The 21,655-nt window shown below is 44.6% G+C and overlaps 1 protein-coding gene across 30 annotated transcripts in view; it reads right to left on the reverse strand.

Moving 5' to 3' along the window:
* heph (polypyrimidine tract-binding protein 1 heph) overlaps positions 1–21,655 on the reverse strand; it is a 327,260-nt gene that overhangs the window by 152,524 nt on the left and 153,081 nt on the right. For 17 of the 30 annotated variants that reach the window (XM_086986936.1, XM_086986930.1, XM_022801805.2 and 14 more), the window contains one exon: positions 5,403–5,612. In XM_086986936.1, coding sequence (XP_086843062.1) covers positions 5,403–5,612 — 210 coding nt within the window. Of the gene's footprint in view, positions 1–5,402; positions 5,655–21,655 lie in introns of all 30 variants that reach the window. The other 13 variants (XM_086986952.1, XM_086986932.1, XM_086986940.1 and 10 more) reach the window with 2 other exon arrangements.

Here is a 21,655-nt window from a genome sequence, read left to right on the forward strand (position 1 = left end):
GTTGCTCGCTAGCTTACTAGCTCGTTGCCAGTTAGTTGCTTTCCTTGCCTTTGGTGTCCGTGCCCTGCTTGTTGCCGTGGATGAGGGAGCGGTTCCCGCCTCCCTAGTCCATAATCCGACTTTCTCGTTCAGCAACACCACATTAATTGCTGACGAGGGCCACGTGAGGGGTAGCGACGAGTTTCTTTTTCTCCCCAACAATGGCTTCCCCACGGCCACAACCGCCCTCTACGCCGCTTACCCCGAACGTATTACCAAGAGCGTACGGAACGTTGCGGACGTTTGGTCAGGCTGCGGGTGGCTGGAAAGAAAACGTGGTTTCTCATCAATAGTAGTAGCTTGAGGGTAGTTCGTCTGCATGGCTGTCTGTCTCAATACGTCGATGCATCGCTCTTACTTTAAAGAATTCGCTGCTCGATGTTGTCGCTTCCCTTTTTCCTAAATCTCACTGTTTTCCGGAGCTGAAGAGACCTCCACAGCCACCGACCGCCAATGGGACTGTAAAAGCTGTAGGGCTCTACTTCTGCCATGACATTGGCTACGATGCAAAAGCAGTAAGACAAATTGCAGACGCTGGCTGTCCGACTGGTTTATCTCGGTGCTCGCTACTATGGCCAGTACAAACATGCGAGGCGCAGGTAGCAAAAGGTAGCAGGACTAACCACAAAGCTGTAAGGAACTAGTTGCAAACGACAGTTACTAACGGCGGTGCCTATGGGCCTCGAACTGTTCGTGGGGTCACTGGCATGCTGCTGGCTGGGCCACCGCGGCCAGCTTAGTGGGCTTGTCGCTTCTCAGCTAGAAGTTTCGCCAGTTGCTAAGCTTCATCTGCATAATTGAATCGAGCTCAACACACTCTTTGATCAAACTTTGCTAACTGGCTAAAGCTCTTTCCTTCCCCGGTCTTCGGGGGTGCGTTCAGCTTACTAGCGTTGCTTTAAAATATCCCTCCTGCCGCACAGCGGTGCCGTTCCTCGTTGTCCAGATACAATACGGCAATGATTATGAATGAACCGGTCATTGAGATGCTTTTTTCGGAGTACTTTTTTTTTCGGAGATATCTCTGGGCTGGAGCAGCGGTAGCAGAAGTGCCACGAACATCAGTAACCCTGTCTGCAGTGGAAGTGGTTCCTTCCTGTCGCGCATCTTTTCTCGGCGGTCAGGAAGGTAATCGCGAGCTACTGAGTCTTCATTGAGTTGGCAAGAATTTGCAAATGAAAAAATAAAATGTTTAGGAAAGGAGGTGTTCCATAAGGTTCCCCGAAAAAACAATCTTATTCAATTTTTTATTTGTTCTCTAACGATAATTCTTGCTTCTTCTTGAAAGCGAATTCACGACATCTTTCAACTAGGGACCAGTGAAGTCACATGTGAAATTCGTCGCCACACGCACCCTTTTCGGAAAACAAAGAAAATGCTTCCGAAGCTACAAAAGTGATTCTGAGTCTGAAATTCCGCAATTTTAAGAGCGACACAACCAAATTTGCATCGATAATTAACCACTACTTGGATGTATGGTGTCCCATATTTGCTGGAAAGTATATATATATATATATATATATGATCCTACAAAGCTCCTTCAATGGCATAGTGATATATTGGAGTTCAGTGATTCACAAGCAGTCCACAGCTAGTCGTCGCTTTATTGACTACTTCAAGACGCAGTTCTTTTCAATTCTTCCATGCAGTTAATAAGCGTGCTACCATTTTTCAATTGTTTGATCCAAAAAAAAAACACTCTACAGTGAGGTTTGAAGGGTCACATATTTTGAGTAAAGTTCCGTCGGTAATGATGACATAAGTTAACAGTTGCGATAAGGTTTTGTGTTAGAATATTACTGAGAGCTTGGCCATTCGTGCATACTCCATTTTTACTTATTTATTTTTGTTACTTATCTAACCTCAGCTCACGAATTTGAAACGAGCCTGATTTCATTATCCTTTTTAATAGGAAAAATCAGTAAGCCTTTGAATCGCTCAGAACTATGGATACCGGATTCCTATTTATTAAGTTTACTATTTTGCGGGTAGTATCTTACCGGTAGAAGATATTTTTGCGATAGAACATGCACGGCGGTGAAATGTAAATTTTACTTGGTTTGATGATGCCAAAGATAGCGCTAATCCAAATGATGAGTCGAAAAAAACAGCATTAAATGTTTCCGGGACGAACTAACCGTTAGCTTTCTACGGAATACACTTACCTCGGGTACAACTCTGCCAAAAAAAAGAAATGCAACTTCGCCGCCATGTGCGTGATACGCACTAGTGCAATTAACTTGAACTTAGGGGAGCATCGTGATCTTCGTTTCCGGTACATATACACCGAAACGTTAACGCGGACGGCTAAACATGTGGCATTTGTCGCAGTGCCGCACAATACTTAAGTGTCGAAACATGCCAAAAGCGTTCGGGGACTATACGATAGGGACCGATAATTAAAATCTGTTCGTCTTTCTACGAGAAAGGCGTCAACAGCACCGCCATAGACATGTAGACGTTTAGAGCTATTTTCGAAAACTCGGATAGGCGAAATCTGCTTAAGGGCATACACTTGGTGGTTAGACTTGTTTCTCGTTTAGTTTTATGGCGAGCTGACGCCACGGCTGAATATAGCTTTGTTCGAAGTTTCGCTTACTGAATCGTAACGTTTATCACTAATCGCTCTTCTTGCCACTTTGTCACATTATAAGCTAGTCAGCGTAAGGCGAACGTCCCTAATGTGAATCCGTATTTGTGTGCCTTGCCCAATTGTGAACTTGTTAGATCGTTGTCAGTACGGTCAACTGTGTCTTGCTAAGCCTTTGTATTTTCTATCATTGCTGTTTACAATCAAGCATTGGACAATGAATCAACATGACTACAGCAACCTGGCTTAGTAAGTTCCACATGAAAGCCTGGAATAGCCTCCCGATAGCCTGCTTTTCCTCGTCAATTTTCCCTAGCTCCCACGACGAGCCTTGCAATGTAGCAAAGTTGCTACTTTTGGCTATCGTTTACCCTCACCATCTTTGATAAGCAGCAAAACAAGTTCTTCTGCTGTTGCAGCACTTTTTTTTGGTTACAGCCGTCTTTCTGGTTCAGGGCAGCCGCCTTGTAACTTTTCGATCATGTCGCAATCTCTGTTGACTACACCCAACGACGGTGACGAAGCAACGAACGCAGGGCCCCCTTTCAGTCGTAATGCTTCGTCTCTATACTTTTCCCTCGACGCTGCCCGTCCATAGTCGTTGTGTACTTGGTGTTCATGTCGACTGACGAGAATGGTGAAAAACCCGTTCTGTTTGTCCGTTGCAAAGGTTGCTACCTAGAATAAGCGGAACCGAACAATGAGGACGGCCGGAGTTGGCTATACTCTTATTAGAAACAAGTACGCACGGTTGCGACAAGCTGTCCTGAAAGGGGACCGAAAACTGGGCAAACCGAATGAGAAGCGACCGACCCTCCGAAAAAAGATTAGAGGGGCAACTTGCATTCAGTGACATCAATGACGAGGATATCGTCGAAAGTGTCGTCGCAATTTGAGTTTGTGCTATTACACGCCCACTAAAAGCGAATTCTTTTTCCAGCAAACAGTTGCGAAGGCAGGTGAAAGTGACGGTGGCGGCGGCGGCGGCGGCAAGTCAGAGAAACTGCTCAATGCTAGAGGAAAACTACTATACTTATAGCTGTAGCTAAGTTAACAGCTGAAGTAGACAAGCAAAATGTAGGAAGAAAACATAATCAGGATCCAAGCGAACACAGTATAGTACGAGACAAAAGAACGACGGACAACGAAGCAAACTGCTACTTTTCCTATTGTTGTGTCGGAGACGCCTATTTTGTCCTGTTCTGTCTTGCTACTTGAGCGTTCTGAAAGATGGGGATTGAGTATGAGAGAACGCTTAGTGTTTCAGCAGGGTGTAAGGCCCTGTGAAAGTAGTTGCGCCAGGACATCATAGTAAGACCAGAGCATAGAAATGCTACTTCACCTTCGTCTTTTACCCTTGGTACTTGCACAGTAATACAGATAGAAGAAGCGACATAGTATCGATCCGTGAAAAGACCGTCGCGTAATACTACGCACAAATAGTATTGATATATACTAAATTGTAGTGTAGTAATATATGATTGCACGGCAGATAATAAAACAGAACATTGCTATTGTTTTCCAAAATATGTATTCCGTTGAAAATAGGTAAAACTTTGAGCGTAGACAGGGTCAAATTCGACGAGGGCACTTATGTATTTTACCATTCCAAGCGAAATTGTCATGACTTTATTACAGTGAATTATACCTGTACGGAGTAGACTGTACAGATAAAGGGCAATGCAAACTCTGCTTCTCTATCTTTATCTTCCTTACGATTCAGTTCCAGTAAACGTGTAAAGATATTGCTCTTCTTATTACGTATACTATTCCCAGCTGCTACGACACAATACACGCAGAAAATTGCACTCAACGAATGTAACACCCAGTAGCTGAAATAGGTTTGAGGGTCTGTGAGAGTGCACAAAAAACTAACGGAGAGAAGAACGGACAAAAAACAAAGAATGACAAAGTGAGGGCTCCGACAATTGTGCCGTCGCTAAAAGTCTGTTTACATTGGAGCAGAATGCAAATTACGAGTAAAACACGGCAACTTCTGGACCGAGCTTCTGTGAGCTCCGACGTTGTAGACAGCTGCGACACGCGTTGTCGGCACTGTTGCGTCTGCTGCCAGTTTAGTCCACGGTCAGAGCAGAAAGGCCAAAGTAGATTAGTTGGGGCGAAGCGGGAACAGAATCTGACAAATGCAGTCAGAGAGAAAAGACTGCTCTGATAGACTTAACTGTTCAAGGAATTGTAGCAGACGGAGCTAGATAAAAAGGAAAGCAAACTCTCGCGCTAAGTCGTCTGTTCCGCTTGCCCTCGACTTCCTCCTTCGCCATCCAAATCGTCACTCAACGTTTGGATTACGTCGTACCGAATACTAGCTCAGGCACTGACGCGGCCAGCAAAAAAATATGGGAGCGCCATTTAAAGTTAGCTTAAGCTTAGTGGTACATCAACTTTCCTCTATGAAACAGAAGCATAAATTGTAATCTCGGCTTAGTACCAAATGAGTAATGCAGTTGCAAAGATGTAATTTGAAAAAACGCTCAAAGGTACCTGAAAATTGGTTCTTGCCAATGAAACTGTACCTTAACTAGTACATAAGGCGTTCCGGGTTTTCCCAGTATGTTACATCATATGACTATACGATAAAACATAAAACCAACGAATTTTCTGTCTCACTGTTTGAATGCACTTATGTTTCGTCTTGTTATATTGTTGTTAACGAGCTTATCCGAATGTTATTATACATTCTGAATGTTGTTAAACAATTGTTATTCTTGACGATAAAGCAGATGAGTTAAACAAACGAGTCGTTTATACGTACTTGGCTCACCTGGAACTCTGTCGCTGTGTCTTGGCCAGTTGGTGACGACCACATCGTTTGTGAGGCGCAAGCCTCTTTAGCCACAAACCATTCCACTGCGGTCGGCGGGAGTCCTAACGGGGTACCGCAGCTCAAACCGGTCAGCGCGAGTCTGCGATTGCACGAACCTGCTGCGGCTGTAGCTCCACTCGCCGCAGCTGCTGCAGCAGCCTGAAAGCGACAAAAGCCAAGACAAAGACACGACCGCGATGTCTGAAATATAGTATTGTATTACATCATGCGCATGCAAATAGATAATAAGCCTTTTTCATTGCAACAAGATCGCAATGAAAAGGGCTTATTTTGCTGCTTAGACATGGCCTATTTACGCTTTAGTTCAATGAACTACTCGTACTTCTTTCTGTAATAGCACAGTAATATCAGTAACATATTTTGCGCAATGTTATCCCAGAAAAGTCATATGTATACGGCTTTTCCTCGATTTCACGACCCAGAGATTCTATATGTTATATGTGAAGCCTGTAATTACTGCTAGGGTTAGATTCTGACTTTATTCAATTAGTGACAGCGTGCCTAATGTCTCTGCCACCACCAACAGTGGTATGAAATACGCACCGGGTGGTTCCGTAACGGCATCTTGTTCGGGAAGGCTACTTCCTTCATTAAAAAAGATGGACCGAAATAAAAGCTCGAAAATGAACGAGCCTTTTTATCTTCGAAGGCTTGCTCACCTGATGGAGAACCACTATGTCCACTACCAATCCCCTTATCACAGCCAGGCCACCACTCTGTGCCGTTCTTCTACTTTGAGTTTTTTTTTCTAGCGCTTAGTCGGCGCCGTGTCTCCTTAGACATTCACTTTGGGTTTGACCCCATATTCTGCTGATTATTGAGCCGTACCTATTGATTCCCTCACTTATATAGCTCATTCCATATACCTACATATAACTCGTCCTTCCGTGTCTTTCCACCTGTGACTCTTATGTAAAAGTCCTTCCCCTCGCGCCTCGCAATCTTTTAGCGCGAGAGAAATCTAGGATCATGCTAAAACCCGACAGAGCTATTGACATTCTACTCCGCTTTCTTTACTCGTCATTGATAAACGTTCGTTGGCTGGAGTATTTTCTTTGAAAAAACGGGATTTAACTGAGTCTTGTTGCTAGCTCACCGGTCTTACAGTTTGCTGAGCAGGGAGACAAGAGTAGAAAGGTAGAAGTTTGGACACAACAAGATTAAAGCAGCACAAACGAGACCGGCGAACGGCTATGGCGGTAGCTCAATAAGAAAACGTCGTTTGGATCGTAAAAAGCCGCGCCGAATAGACAGACGCACACGGCCATCGCAGCCGTCGCAAGAACACTCCAGCTTCCTAACTCTCCCTTGAACTCTCCATCCAAGAGAGACTCAAGTCTTTAGTTCAGATGTGAGGTAGGTAGGTCAACGACTTCAAAAGATCTTACTAGCATCGACAAGAACGACCCATTCGCTCTTTACCAGCGCGTTAGTAGTTGTATTCGACCTGGTGGCCACCGGCTCGAGCTGGAGCTATGGTTTTCTGCTTTTATCCCAATCCACATTACCGACCAAGACACATATAATATTGCTGAGTCCTTCTATTTCACAGCGCCCACGCGGCCCTCACCAATCTCCTTCAGCCACTTTAGAGCTCGGCAGTAAGAGAGAACCTCTATCTGACTATACAACGGTCTAAACGACGAAGAGCTGTCGAAAGATGTAGCAGACAAAGCGGAAGAAAGCTTCAGAAAAACGTACAACGTCAAGGAAAACGGCGACGACTCGCCGTTCTTACCGCTAGCACGCCTATTTCGGTTAGAGATAGGAAATTGCAAAAATAGGCCTTTGCCTGTCGCCAGCAAACGACGTCGAAAATAACAGTCGATCAACAACGGTGGTTCAGACACTACCAGGATCCTGTGGTGCTCGTGAAACGCCTTTTTCCGAGGTTTGATCCTCTGTAGCCAATGCTGGAGTGCAGTGCGAACTGGGAAATTGGGTGGGATACGTGAGTTCGCATAAAAGAAACAGTTATGTTTCGTAAAGCAAATTGACAAAACGTCAGTTCTAACTGCTTTGCTATTTTGTCGAACTTGAGGTCGTTGCTCGTGTTGGATGTCGCTATTTATAAATGTGAAGTTGAAGTGAAGCGACGGGGCCAATGCGCGAAGTTGCGAATGTTTCGGACAAATAATAAAGTGGAACAAAGACGTCGTCTTAGACCAAAAGCCAACCAATTCAGTTTATATTAATGCAAATATTTAGAAACATATGCGATCGTGGCCAATAAAATTTGCAAAGTTCGCTCGTGAACTTACTCACAAATAACAAATATCAATAACGCTACATACATTACTTTAACCCTGGGCCTTCTTGCGATGTCAGCCTGTGCAAGCTGTCCTCAGACTTTGCATCTGTCGGTGTGACAGCGGATCGACGCTTTAGTACGGACGGCAAATACTGAAGCAGTGTACTGACTGTTTAGATGGCCGCTGAACTGTTCCCGAGGCTTTGGCGGGGCTAAAAGCGGACGAAACGCGAGGATTTTCAATTCCTCCCTAGCAGCAGCAGCCTTAGTGGTAGCTAGTAACTCCCATGAGAGAACGCACTTGGACGAGTTTCCTCTTCGCAACTGCGAAATAGCTCACAACTGCCAGCAGCAGACGAAGCGGTTAGCAAAGTCGATGTAGCAAGAGCTACTTCAGAAAAACAACGGCCTCTCCGTACACAAGTATACGAACCACTATTTCTACCACACCCTGCTGGTTGCCTCTCTCCTCCTGCCTTTTCATTCATCTGCTTTGCATGGGCAGCCCATCGCACTAATTTCTTCCTAGCCAGCCTGGCCAGGAGCGTTACTTCCTGCGCCCTGCTAGTTTCGTGTCCGATCGGCGATTCGTCCATGGAACACAATTCCATTCAACTCTGCCTCTTCTCCCGTGTGTGCTCCTTTGCCCGTTGATTCCCGTTTCTCTTCGGCGTTGCTTGCCGTCTGTCCCTCCCTGTGCGGTCGTAGCTGTTCCTTTACTGTGTGTTCTAATTCTTTTCGCTGTTTGGCCACAGCTGGTTCAATCACTTTTCTCCTGCCGCTGCAGCTTCAATCGCCTGTTTCCCAAACATCTATCTCTTGACTTCTGGTTGGTACTCGACACTGAACTGTCCCCTGATTCGCTTTTCTCCTCTTCATTCCACTTTCCAATGCAGCGGCCGTAGCAACAGCAGCAGCAGCATTGAACGCATACAGAAGAGCCCATTCTTCTATTGCTTACTACTACAGTGCTTCAAATTGGCAGTACTCGGCAGTTGAAGCTCCGCCGAAGCTGGTCCCCTCCACCCCGAGCCGCTTTCCAAAACAGGCAAACAGGTCACCTATTTCAGGCCTAACACCCCCCGTTTATCCGCCGTTCCCCAGGGTCCAAATAGACCATGCTTCGCGGCTTCTACTAGTATAGTGGAACTTCGAGGCAGCAACGCCAATTTCAGATAAAAACGCACCCCGCGGCGTAGGTCAATGCTGGAGATGGTATAGGCCAACGGTGGCGGCGATAACAGAGGACTACAATACAACTGCCCTGTTGTTTGTTGGCATCTTGTTCCCATTCTGAGCCGGTCGGTCGATCAGCGTTACTTTTCAGATCCAGCCGGAGAAAAGTGACCAACTTTCCAACGCCTACTTTTCTATTTCGAGAAGCAGTGTTTTACTCTCCATCGGCCAAGCGAACTCGAATGGGACTTAGTACGAGGCGGAAAGGTGGCCTGTCTGTCTCGTGGCTAGTCTGGCCGTCTTATCTAAAACTAACGCTGCTGCCTTTAGTGGAGTCGGTGTTATATGGCTACATCAGCTGTTGACTTCCTAACGGCAACGACGGTGTCAATCTCATTGAGCTTAGCCGGCGAAACATCTTGTCAGTAAGTAGCATAAATCTGTTGCCCACAGGAAGGTCCACGGGGAGAAAAATTGCTCAGTGAGTGCAGCTGATATCACGGAATTGTGCTTCAAGTATGTCGTTTTTACATGACGGTAATGCAAGACAAACCTGACACGTAAGACATCTGTGTGTGAGCCACAATTTCCGCGCGCCGAAAATTCTCCGGGTCGTTAAAACTCAAGTAGAACGGAGCTGATTATTCGAAAAGCAGCGATATGCCTTTTTTTCAATCTCTCCTTTTTTCATGCTTTCAAATAAGGCGAAACAAATCATAAGCGTCCCACCACATTCAGTAGACAGGTGTTTATTCGTTTGTTTCTTGCTTTGTCGATAACGTTACAATGGAAGGAAGGTTTCTATGCGCGAGCCTTTCTGAGCAGAATATCAAGTAGATGGATCTTTTGGTATGTCGAAATGCGGCTACTACATACAGCCAATCTCTTTCTTCATTCCCGATTGTGATTCCCGATTTAGAAGCAGCCTTCCTTTTCCATTGCCACAAACTGCTCCTCATTCTTTTCTTTTGCGTCCTGCCCCTGTGGTGCCCACTTCGTTTTTTCTTACACAAGCACGTAGCTATGAACCCTGTTGGCTTCTATGGGTGAATAGTCTAAACGCAGGGTCTGTCTCCCTACACCAGAACCAGTCTAATATGTTTCCCTTTACGTACGGCTTTTTCCTGCTTAGATAACGGTATGATATCAGGGCAATTTGCCGGACTTCACTTCCAGACTGGAAATAAGATGCAGTTAAATCCCCTTAGTTTCCTTTGATGTGGCCGCTTGCTTGGCCAATAATACGGAAAAGGCAAGATGACTGACTGTGTGGTACGTCTATCTGTGTAACTGCCCCTTAAACCTGTATAGTGTGGTAACAGTCCCTTAAAGCTGACACCCGAGTCAAATTTAGAAGGAAGATTATTACCGAGTGGCCCGGCCCTCACAAGCAAGCATTGCTAAAACGGCGTTTCGATTAATTCAAACCGCATTTGTTTCAACACTTGAGAAAATTTCGTCCAAACCGCAGTCTTTTGCATCTTGAGACCTTTCAATATCACACAGGTCGTATGCTTTAAGCTTTATAGTTAGGCCTTTTAGTATGAGCAGATACTACTGTATAGGCAAATGTCCTTACCTATGATCCTGTATCTGTGGGCATCTTTTTTGCCCGGTGACATAAGCCACCTTGCGACACGTAACACCTGCGCGGTATACCACCATACACAACGCACTTCTCAGCAACGATGATAGCAGGTGCTTTGGCGACGTTGTTAACACAGAAACGACAGCGTGCCGTATGCATACCGCACTATATCTCTATCTCCTCCTTTTCCTTTTAGCCAGTACCGACTACGATTCCGCCTTCAGCGTTATCGCTTGCCACCAACACACACTCTACTTTGCATGAAAGCGGCATAGGAGGGCCGCTGCATGTACAACATGATGCATGCTGCACGCTGTTGTTTATTCAGGCCGGAAATGCGTTATGTCAGCATCTCTGAGTTGGCCGAGGGGCACGGACTAACCTCGCTTTGTCATAGTGCTGCTACCCTGTAGATACCGGAGCCACAGCTGAAGCAAACCGTTCTCAGAGGACGAAGTCACAACCTTCGGCAGAATATGCCATTTACAATTGCGTGACCATTCCAACCAGGATATGTACGCCGCGTCGAGCTCAACGCTGAGTCGGCAGATTAGCGCTAATGCTGTTGATTGAGGTGAAACTGTCTACCTAAAATAAATACGAAGCGTAGCTGAGGTGGGTTGATAGAGCTGGATGTACCTGACATTTTGGGCAACGTCCGAAAACTTGGTCAACAGAAACAGCAAAAACGGCACAGTTAATAGCCTAACGGGTTGTTTATGGGTTTGACAGTGCCGCGACGCTCCAGGATCTCTGTACGAAATATACAGTTTACAATAGCTAGTACTGTTATTCGTATGCGGAAGTCCAGTTGTAGCACTTTACGTTTTTTCTAAGTAGCCATTTGTTTCTTCTTAATATGAAACAAGACGCGATTTACTGAGGTATAAATCTTCATACAATACAGAGCACGGTTGTTTTGTACATCCACCATATTGGTATAGCGGGTAAGAAAAAAAAAGCCTTAGAAGCATAGTGTATTCAATAACCGCATCTATATTCAAGAATAATAGGAATTCTAGCTTATCACGATACTCCTCGCCCCCTGTGAATATATAGCAGTTGTAAAAAGGCCCTTGTCAACAAGTATCCAATTTGTCCTACGTTGTGATAATATGATAGACTTAGTCGACACAGGAGATAGTAGTGGAAAATTTCCGGGCTACCACGTACATGACCAGGAAACTAAACCGTATACATACAGCCTGAGTAAGCAATTGTAAGCTTTAACGCTGCAGAAACACCCAGCATCATCGTCGCTAGATTATGAAGTGAAGTCTCACGTTTAGCTACGCGGATAACTAATGATCGGCACATGAAGCCTAGCCGGTAGCGAGATCATCGGAGCCAGCTCTTTTCCATCCTCATGTTTCACTCGGGAAGCTCCAAAGTAGCTAGAATCATTGGTCTACGGACCCAGGCGATACAGCACTCCTGGGACCTAATCTGCTACCGCAGTATCTTTTACTACTTGTTCCAGTAGCACGTTCATATTACTGCCACTATTGCTAGTTTAGCACGCCATGATTTCAGTTCTTCCGATGGAACGAGTATTCAGCCCATAACTCGACGTCGTGCTCCACCGTACGCTGCGTCCTTGGCTTGTCTCATTACCCACCTTAGGCGTACCCATCCTCTCTTTCGCCCAGTTTCCAATTTCCATAAACCACTACTGAACCCTTGCAGGTACAAGCCTCTGCCGGTACGTCAGACCCTATCAGATTTGTTGTTACGCGTCCGTTACGAGCGCCAACTGACGTCCAACTTTGTGTTGATACTCACGTATAGAGTATGGAAGGTAACCCCACTAACTTGGTCCATTGTCTAACATCCTTATTTCGTTTTCCCTTGTGGTTTTCAGGTCCATTTGAGTCAGGTGGAAAACGGGCAGCAGAAGGTTTCCTTCGCGTGTGTGCCTGCGCGTCAGCTCGTTGACTAAAATCCAAGCCGCCGTTACCAATGCCGTTGTCGCTAAGGGCTTTCGTAGGGTTGCGATGTAAGGATCGGTCTACAACAGACCGGTTATTTGTCTTACGGTTTAACGCCGCCGCATGAACAAACAGTAAATCTCATCTTGAAAACATTTGCCTCCGTAGAATCAACACACAACCTGGAAACATGGACTAGGATAAAAAGGGAGTAAAGCGGACGAAGTAAACCATCGATAGATTGAAAGAGTTGAGCCAAATGAACAGACCTATACAATGAACCACTACCTCATTTATCCCACAAAACACAGTCCTCTTCTCACTGTATTCTGTCTTTCGTTCAGTACGACAAACTACGCCTACTCGCGTAGGCTAACCCTGGTCCGCCTCGTGCGATGTACGTATGCGATATGTTTCGGTAAACAGATTACTCAAAGATATGATGATGCCATCAATGCAGCGATTATTTCTACAACTAGGTTCTCGATATTGGTATCGTGCTGCTTGGCTCAAAGCAAATAAAACGAGCCAAAGGAAAGCCCGCTTGTCTGGCGAATAGAGAAGAGGGCACTACAGCGAATGCGCAAGGAAAATTACCGGCCGGAACAGGTTATACACAAATTGGACATATGTACCATAAGGAAATTGGAGGGTGCAAGGGAAGAGTCCACGTAAGGCATTCTAAAAGCGTACACGTCGTCCGGAGATCTTTACATATAGTGCAGAGCAGTTAAGCAATAAGCAAGTCTCAGGTAACAAATTTGGGTCCCGTTCATAAAAATGCAGCGACCAGGGATTAATCTGGCTGCATGTGGCCGATAACTAAGGCAAGGACTACCTGCTTATGCGTGCCCCTCCCCCCCCACCGCTGGCTCGACCAACACCTAACACTGTCTGATGTGTAGTTGAGTACTTAGGATGACGAATGTACCACTTAGATGGTGCCGGTCGGTTAGACGTATCTCTTTCTGTTTTGAGTTTTATGTCTGACATCGTTCGTAGCCATCCCATCAGACAGATGGCTTGCTCGAAGCACAAGACGAAATGTGTCTATGCCCGGATTCGAACCTAGACCACACTGCATCCCTCAGTTATCACGTGACGGTTATGCCGATCTATTGGTGTACGATTCTTCGTTAGGTATGAGGTTTGGTATATGGTATGAGGCTCACTTGTTTGATACTCATTCCGAAATATTGTTGACAAAAACATAACGGCCATAGTCTATGAAACCGCATAGACAATACTAGATAAACAAGCCTTTATTAAGACCAAAACGAAAATGTCCATAAATATGAAACGCAAAGAAATAATATATAGATCTTTCTGTCCGAATATACTTACGCGATCTGTACCATAGATATAATCGTTTTTTGGGTCGTTGCTTTTACGTAGAGAATCTCCTCAGCAATTTTTTTGTGTTTATTAACTTTGTGCATTATTATTTCCTCTGTTTTGCCTCGGAATCGATGCTTCTGTAAGTGCCGCTCCCCACCATTCCATTGGACGATATTTCCGGTAAGAGAAACAATCTTTTCGTGAACTACTTTTCAGTTTTGAATATGCGGCGAATATAATGATATCAAACCTCAGGCTCTAAAACAAATGAGTCATCCAGCTTTTTGGCTATCTATATGAGCTCATTGCGTGAGTTTCATCGTCTGAGGCTATTCGAAAATTATGAAGTCGAGCGGATCGGTACCGCAGCCTTCGTCGTTGTATCCTTAAAAACCTTCAGAAAAGCTCGCATTCTTATGTATCGTGTGTCACGCGCTAATCAAAGTCCTTCGGGCAACAATGGATACCTATGAGTATTTTAGAGACTGGGCCGTCCAGCATCGTTTTTTGCCACATTGCAAATGGAATGGACTAGACAATTTCTAAAGCGTCCTCTCAACTGCCAGATGGCGTCTGATCGGCTATTTGTTTCTCTGTTGAGAAATAAAATGGGCCTCTCATTGTGTATTTATTTTGTGGACAATTTTAAATATTTGTTGCTATATCGAAATCTCTGCAGGGTGCTTCCTTTTTGAGACAGCCATTATTGAATTCTCCCTTCTTTATCCTCTTTAGTTATCGTACTACACACATGTCGGTAGAGGGATTGTGCGTTACAAAGCAGGACAAAGACTTATTTTTTCAATCTGGACCACAAAGGAGCCTATGTTCGCTGCTGAATCGATGAAAGACTTGTAGAAATTGTATGACTAATCGTCAAGCCCTTTTTTTCGACCATTTGGGAAGGGACGAGAAAATTAAAATTGACATGGCGCGCAGGTAGGGCCTAATTCGGCTATTGGACACAGGACAAAGTTAAAATGATAAGCTTACCGTCACCTAGATCGGATCCCGTCCTATAGTTCTATTCAAATGAGTTACTTCTTATTTCCGCTATGGGTAATTCATTCGTGTGCCTTATTCGATGTCTGAGTCATGGATTTTGTAAGCTCTAATAGGGACAAGGAATAGTGATATGGCTCAGCTCAGCATTGCTTTAGTTCTGAGCGCCAACCACTTATTTGTTGTATGATCAATAGACCCGTCTGAAACATCCCTTCAAAGGCAGGCTATCGAAGTCACCATTTCCTGATTCCATTTAAACGGTTCTTTTAGGCGAGTGCTCCACAGTAGGTACTTGTTAATGGCAACGGAATTTAAAAATCGATAACAGTTACTAAAAACAACAAATAAGAACGTGTTTTTTATAGTTTGTATAATGTGTTGTTAATTGCTTTCCATCGCCTCCAGCTTATTTTTCCGTTCAAGTTTTCCATGGTTCCACGTTATTATTACTTATGCTACGATATTTATTTAGACGCTATCAATATCATCAGATCCCAAAATTTCTGCATCTTTAAATTCCGCTTCTACAAACACCTGCTACACCAAATGTATTTACTCATTTTTTGAGCAACTTGCAACGTTTTTTTTTGCAACAACGTTCAAGTTCTTCAGCACAATGTGTATAACTCGGCTTCCAGCGTACGCTTACATGACAGAGGGCAACTACGACCACAAGTTCATGCCGACAGCCTCGTTTCAGTCATCCAATGCTATTAGTGGTGATTGAAACCAGACGCGTCCGTCATCGAGTAAGCAACAAACCAGTCACAAAACAAGTCACGCGACGAAACAACACCTACTGCCGTTGGTGGGCATCGTTCCATAATCACGTTATTGTATTGTGATACTGCGCAGTTTGCCCCCCACCGGCAAGTTTGCCACGACCTTTTCTATCTCCTTTTATTGTACACTTCCTCCCTTAGGTGCATCTCTCTTAGATGATATCGCCTGATGTGGCAGTAGTGGTGCACCAGTGGTAGAGGTGCTATGGCCCACTACCTGAGTTCTTGCTGTTCGCAGGCCTCGACGTGCCGTAAGTGTTGACGGCTAAGCGGACATAACCTATGCATCCGGTTCCTCTCTCTTGATTTAGCATTTCTCTAGGCCTTGTTTTTCTACTTTCCCTTTAATTTTCCTCTCGGATCTCTCCGATGCACCTTTCCAACCCACGCGCAGTGGACGCTCAGTACCTAGATGCAATAGCTGGGGTGTCTATGCAAAAGGAGCGAAGTGAGTGGGGCACGAAGCAACGTGACCAAGTAAAATGGGTATGGAGAAGGAAAGGATCAGCCGACGAAAAATATCTCTGACCCATAAAAGATTACCGCTGCGACACTTGCTGCTGCCGCTGCTGCTGTTGTTGACGACTCCTTTATTTCTGCAGTTGTTTACTCGGCAGGAGTCCGTTTGCATAGACGAAACACATGGACGAAGGCTTCTGCTACTGCGGTGTTCTGGCGTGGCGCAGCTGTGCAAAGTGCGGCTTCATAATCTTTAGCCTCTAGCTCTTTCATGGCTCTCGCAAAAGACAAAGTGCTAACTAAGACGGTGGAGGCGGTAGCCAATTCTACTAGCAGCAGGGTCAATACTATGTACTACTATTTTAGCATACAGAATTGTTATGCATATGAGGGCATTGGCGTGAGTACGTAAGCGCTGTTCAATTACATCGATGAAAATTTACAAGCACGCCTGAATACATTAGACTAGAACTGACTTACGATAACGGGCAGCGATAGGGATAAATACGCACAGGAAGTCCCTCCGGTCGCTAACTTACTCTTGTCAAATCGAAACGTAACAACATAATAGGGCCTTCTGATAATAATTGCCGGTTTATGGTTTTATATATTATTAATATTTATTTGTTTGCTCATCTAGTTGTAATAAGTTACAGTAATGTCACAAAAGAAATTATAAAGGATACGTTGCATACACGGCTTGTATCAGCAGTTACTTGTTTCATAGCTAAAGGGGAATTGTTAAGATGATCGTAACTACATAGCAATAAAAACTAATAATAGCCACGCTTTAATACACGGTAGAGTTTTTGTAAACGATCAAAATATGTATTTTTATTTAATTTGTCAATATACTCTTATCGATAAAAAATGTCACTCGATAATTTCTCTCGAACAAGTTTACCGAACGCTAATCCATTTTAAACACTGAGAATTATTTATACTCACAAAAGTGCATTGGGTGTACGAATTGTTCAAATCAAGATGCGCCTACAGATAAACATAGGGAGCCTTTTTTTTTTTTTGGTTAATCGCTCTGTGCTGTTTTGCTTACATTGCCCTTTCGCTCCACTAATATGCCCTCGTTAGCCAGTAATCAGCTTCAGAGCACCACCATATCGACTTTATGTAAAAGAGCGAACGCACGCTGCCTCTTCGTAGCACTATTAGTCTGTATTCAGTACATTTGATTTGTTTCTCATAGGACCTAGCAAAAACGTAGATTGACGGCGCTGAACTTCCCTGATATAGGTGTACTCATAGACTTGGGACCTCGCACATCCAGGTACCAGGATACGTCACTTTTATAATGTGTTGATGTGAGCGTTAGTAGTGACGCGCATAACACTTACCTCTGTGTGTAGGACCATTCATCAAAGCGATTAACTAAGGACGCTATCTCGCTCGTCTCTGCAAGCAAAGCCTAGGACAGGAACATAGTCGTGAGCGTAACAGACACACGAAATCATTCCCTGTCTATCTCCCGCTCCAATGTGAGGATAAAACAGAGAGGGGTAGAGAAAAGACTAAGCAGGAGATGCGTCCTGATTGTCTCGGAGCAACCGCTTGGTGACGTTACGTAGCAATTGGGCATTGATAAGAGGCAGCAGGAGCCGCATTAGTAGCAAGCAATCCTCACTTACCGATGCTCCTTGAGCCCCTGTTAGCGAGCTATAAGCCACCCACCCCGTGCCAAGGATCGGCTCGTCCGTACTGAGGCCGCTACAGTATCAGAGTGGCTCATCAGCCAGAGCGTTCGAGCTAGAGCTATACGGTAAGCTCTTAGCCTTGACAGAGGCCTATTGTTCCAGAAACACCGAAAGCCTTCTCCATTATACTGACTAAGCAGTACTCTCACTAGGGCGTCCGAAACGCGCTACCCTGTATGGCACTATATGGTCTGTTGTTATTTTCGCAACGTCCGTTCGGCCACGCGAGGACGCAAATTTACGTAGGATCATTAATTAGCTGACGGCTAGACACAGCAGCTGCTGCTGCTTGGCTGCTGTTGCTGCTGTTGTTGCCCCCTCAGTGCTGCTATTCCCTCGCTGTCCTAATCGACAGAACAGCAAACGGCCTACCACGCGGCGCCTGCTGCTTGCCAAATAATTCTCACTCAACAACTATTATTCGCCCCTACTTGTACTTGGAGGTGCCGGCAGTAGCTAATCGCGATAACTGGGGAAAGGTTATCTCTCTCTTTTCTTCAGGCCAATCCATGTGTACGCAATGGCTTTTTGCGTGAACGCTTACTATGTATGTTTATATAATGTGCATACATGTGTCGGTATTGTGCCTGTTACGTTGTGAACCTGCTACATGATTCAGGGGTAACTAGGAAGTGACTCTCCCACGAGAGCGCCGTCGTTCATCACGATTCGTAGAGTGATTTGTGTACACACTCTGGTCGGTCTGCCAGAACCAGTGGTAGGTGGCGGGCGCTCAAGTGGGGATCGAGCGGCGATGGGGTTATGTAGGGCACTGGATTAAAGGACAGGATGAAATGAATAACTGCAACAGCAGCAGTGAGTTAAGGCCAGTTTATGCCAAGGCAGCGCTTAATCAAGGAATAGCAGGCGCAGCAGAACAGTTCGTACGGTGTAAAAAGTATTGAAAATCGCCGCATTTTTCCAGGCAGTCTAGTTCATCTGATGGATACAAGTATACTTGTCGTGCTTAATGGAAGACAAAGGGAAGGACATTTATAGGAACGTCACTTTAACAAACTGTCAATGGAAATTGACTCGATACTACATGCGGAATGGTGGGGATGCGTTCCTCAATGACAGGGCAGACGTGATGGGCGACAGGTGATTTAGCTGCTAAGGTTCTTCATAGATCCACAACGACATTCGCTATAATAGAGCTTAACGAATTTGTCTTCCATGATATTCCCGTTTGCTCTTAACTGAAAAACTGATCTGACGGAGAAGAGTTTCCACCGAAAAATACACAAAACTGAGACGACAGATTGCTGCTTTTCATCGCCATTTTAGCTCGACTTCAAAGTAAGAGGCGACGACAACCCGTTTAGTGAAGAAGTTATACTATAACGTAACAAGAAATTATAATAATATCCCAACGAATATAGCGCTAATTCCAGTGCATCACCCTCGGCCAAATCACTGCATTTCTGGAACATGGCCCTCGTAATGCAAATACAGGAGGAGGCGCTTCCATATTCTATTTTCTTAGATCGACGTTGCGCGAACGTCATAGCTATTTAGCCTTACGGAATGGCCACACGTAGAGTTCTTATTATCAATTAAACTAATTAAAAAAAAGAATTAAGTCCGACAAAATCTTTGCGGATTGTGGGAAGTTATTAATTATTGTTGAACACTAGTAATAGGAGCACTGTGTAAAGAGTACGCCCAGGCTCTTCTGATAAGACGAGTGTCGTTTTACTCAGAACTGAAGAACTTTTGGTTTGTCCTGCTGATTGAGGCCTTAACTCGTTGCTATACCATAGAGGATGCTGCAGCTAGTATTCATGTGATTAAGTTATAGTTGATGTGGGAACAAAGTTACAAATGATGGGTCACCTATAACGTACGATAAAATACCGTACGATGCAAACGATAAAAGCGCTGGTTCTATTTGGGGTAAAATCGTGGCGAAAACGATACGAAAAGAACAATATGGCTCTTCAGAATTTTGTATACTCACGAGGCTAAAGCAAGCGGTGGTCGAGTACTTGTTTCTGTCAGTCGATAATAAATTCAATTCAGTTCCTTTATATAGATAGCTCTTGAATGGCTTGCGTCCGTTTGGAGTCTGTGCTCCTCACTGAACTAGTCATGGTACATACATAGGCTTGCATACAACTAATCATCACTTACGTAAAACTCAACACAGATTATGTGTAAAGTCGTGATTTAAATTGCTGTTCGTTTTACGAAGGCTAGCGCTTGAACTGTGGAAAAACAGGGTCTGCGGGTCTCGCTTTGATGTTATGCTAATAGCGGAACTGCTCTTATTTGATACTCGGTCCTACCACGTCAACGATGGCTGATTTTCTATTGTGCATGGGTATCGTACTGCGCGCGTTGTATCTAAACCACGCAGGGTTTACAAGAGGCTTATTACATACATAAATGCTACATTGAATGGGTAGATGGACGGTACCGATGTCATGGCGGTACGAAACATGTTGATATGTACCAGAAGTGATGTTTCAGGTGCTATTGTTGCGCTGTCATGTGTGTAACACAGAAGCTGCAATTATTCTTGATTTGCAAGGAAGACGTTTGTTTCTAATTCAAAGAGGCTTGTTCTTTTATTACATATATATATATATATATATATATATATATATATATATATATATATATATATATATATTAGAATGAGTCTCCTTCTACTGAAGAAACACAGAGCGCAGTATATAGGCTTGTAGTTGCGCACGGATAAACGCTAGCTGCGGTTAAGGAGAACGGACGTTACACCAGTGCATCCATACAATTGGATTGCTTTGCTACCTAAAGTTCGAAGGAACCACCATCCGCATTTTTTCGCCCGCCAACCGTAACCTTATTTGCAGCAGGTGAGATTACTGGCTTAATAATGAAGCACAGGTTCCTTGCTGATTGTAGAGTATCAGCTCGACCAACTGATGGACTTAAGCGTACGCTCTTCAACTTAGCGTATAGCTGTGGCATGCTCGAAGGCGATCGGCGGGATTGCGTGAACCTAACAGGACGGTGTCAGGGTACCAGTAGTATCCGCAGCGACAGCAGATGCAGTATCTGTTGCCAGCTGCGATAGGTTTCATAACACCCAGATCTCCGCAAATAGTAAAAGGCGAAGTCGTACAGGTTACCCGGCCATTTGCCCTAAGCAACATGGGAGCTATCAGTGTATTCCTTGCCGGACAACGTCCGCTCAATACACAACAAGCTTAGACGGAATGAGGAAAGATTACGATCAAAATCTCGTGCTGTACTACGCTAGTACAGTCATGCTTCAGGGTGATTCGACGCAAGAGGTCCTATGGCTTGGCAACTAGCTGTGCAAGCCCAACGAGTCACCATAACCTAAACAGTGACCCAGAGATAGGATGCAAACACTGTGCGTGTAGCCACAGGTTCGATTCATAGCAATAGCAACAGTACTTAGATAGAACTGCTAGAGGCAAGTGTAGCTCGCCTCTGTTCGGCCCAGGAATCTAGGGTCATACGGGATCGCTATGGGCACAGTCTGAATGCCATATCCGAGTAGACATTCAGCAACGAGCGAACGGGGGAGGCACTAAGTATGGGTCAGCAAGCCTAGTAGATTTATGGCTGGCTCGTCGTGTAATCGGTTGGTGGAGTATCGTGCACCCATTCAATGGGCGATGATAGCACGATCATATGTACTCGAGTAATTGTTTATTCAAGTGACACAAACCAAGGGCGTTTATGGGGGGACAAAATGTATATGATCATAACGGAGGTCGGAAAACAGAATTTCGTGCTCAGTTCAGTATTGCTGGTAAATAAATGCTTTCTTGATAGCAGCCAAAAATTTACATATTCGACCTTCGTTATACGGTTCCGTAGCATATCAACTGTATATGCCATTTTGAAAAATTTAAACTGATTTAGTTTGAACAGAACATTAAAAAATGTTCTAAGCCACATTCATACATGAGGTTTAACAAAAAACCTTTT

The sequence above is a fragment of the Varroa destructor genome, unplaced genomic scaffold (genome assembly GCF_002443255.2).
Source record: "Varroa destructor unplaced genomic scaffold, Vdes_3.0 BEIS01000004.1, whole genome shotgun sequence".
Classification (NCBI taxonomy): domain Eukaryota; kingdom Metazoa; phylum Arthropoda; class Arachnida; order Mesostigmata; family Varroidae; genus Varroa; species Varroa destructor.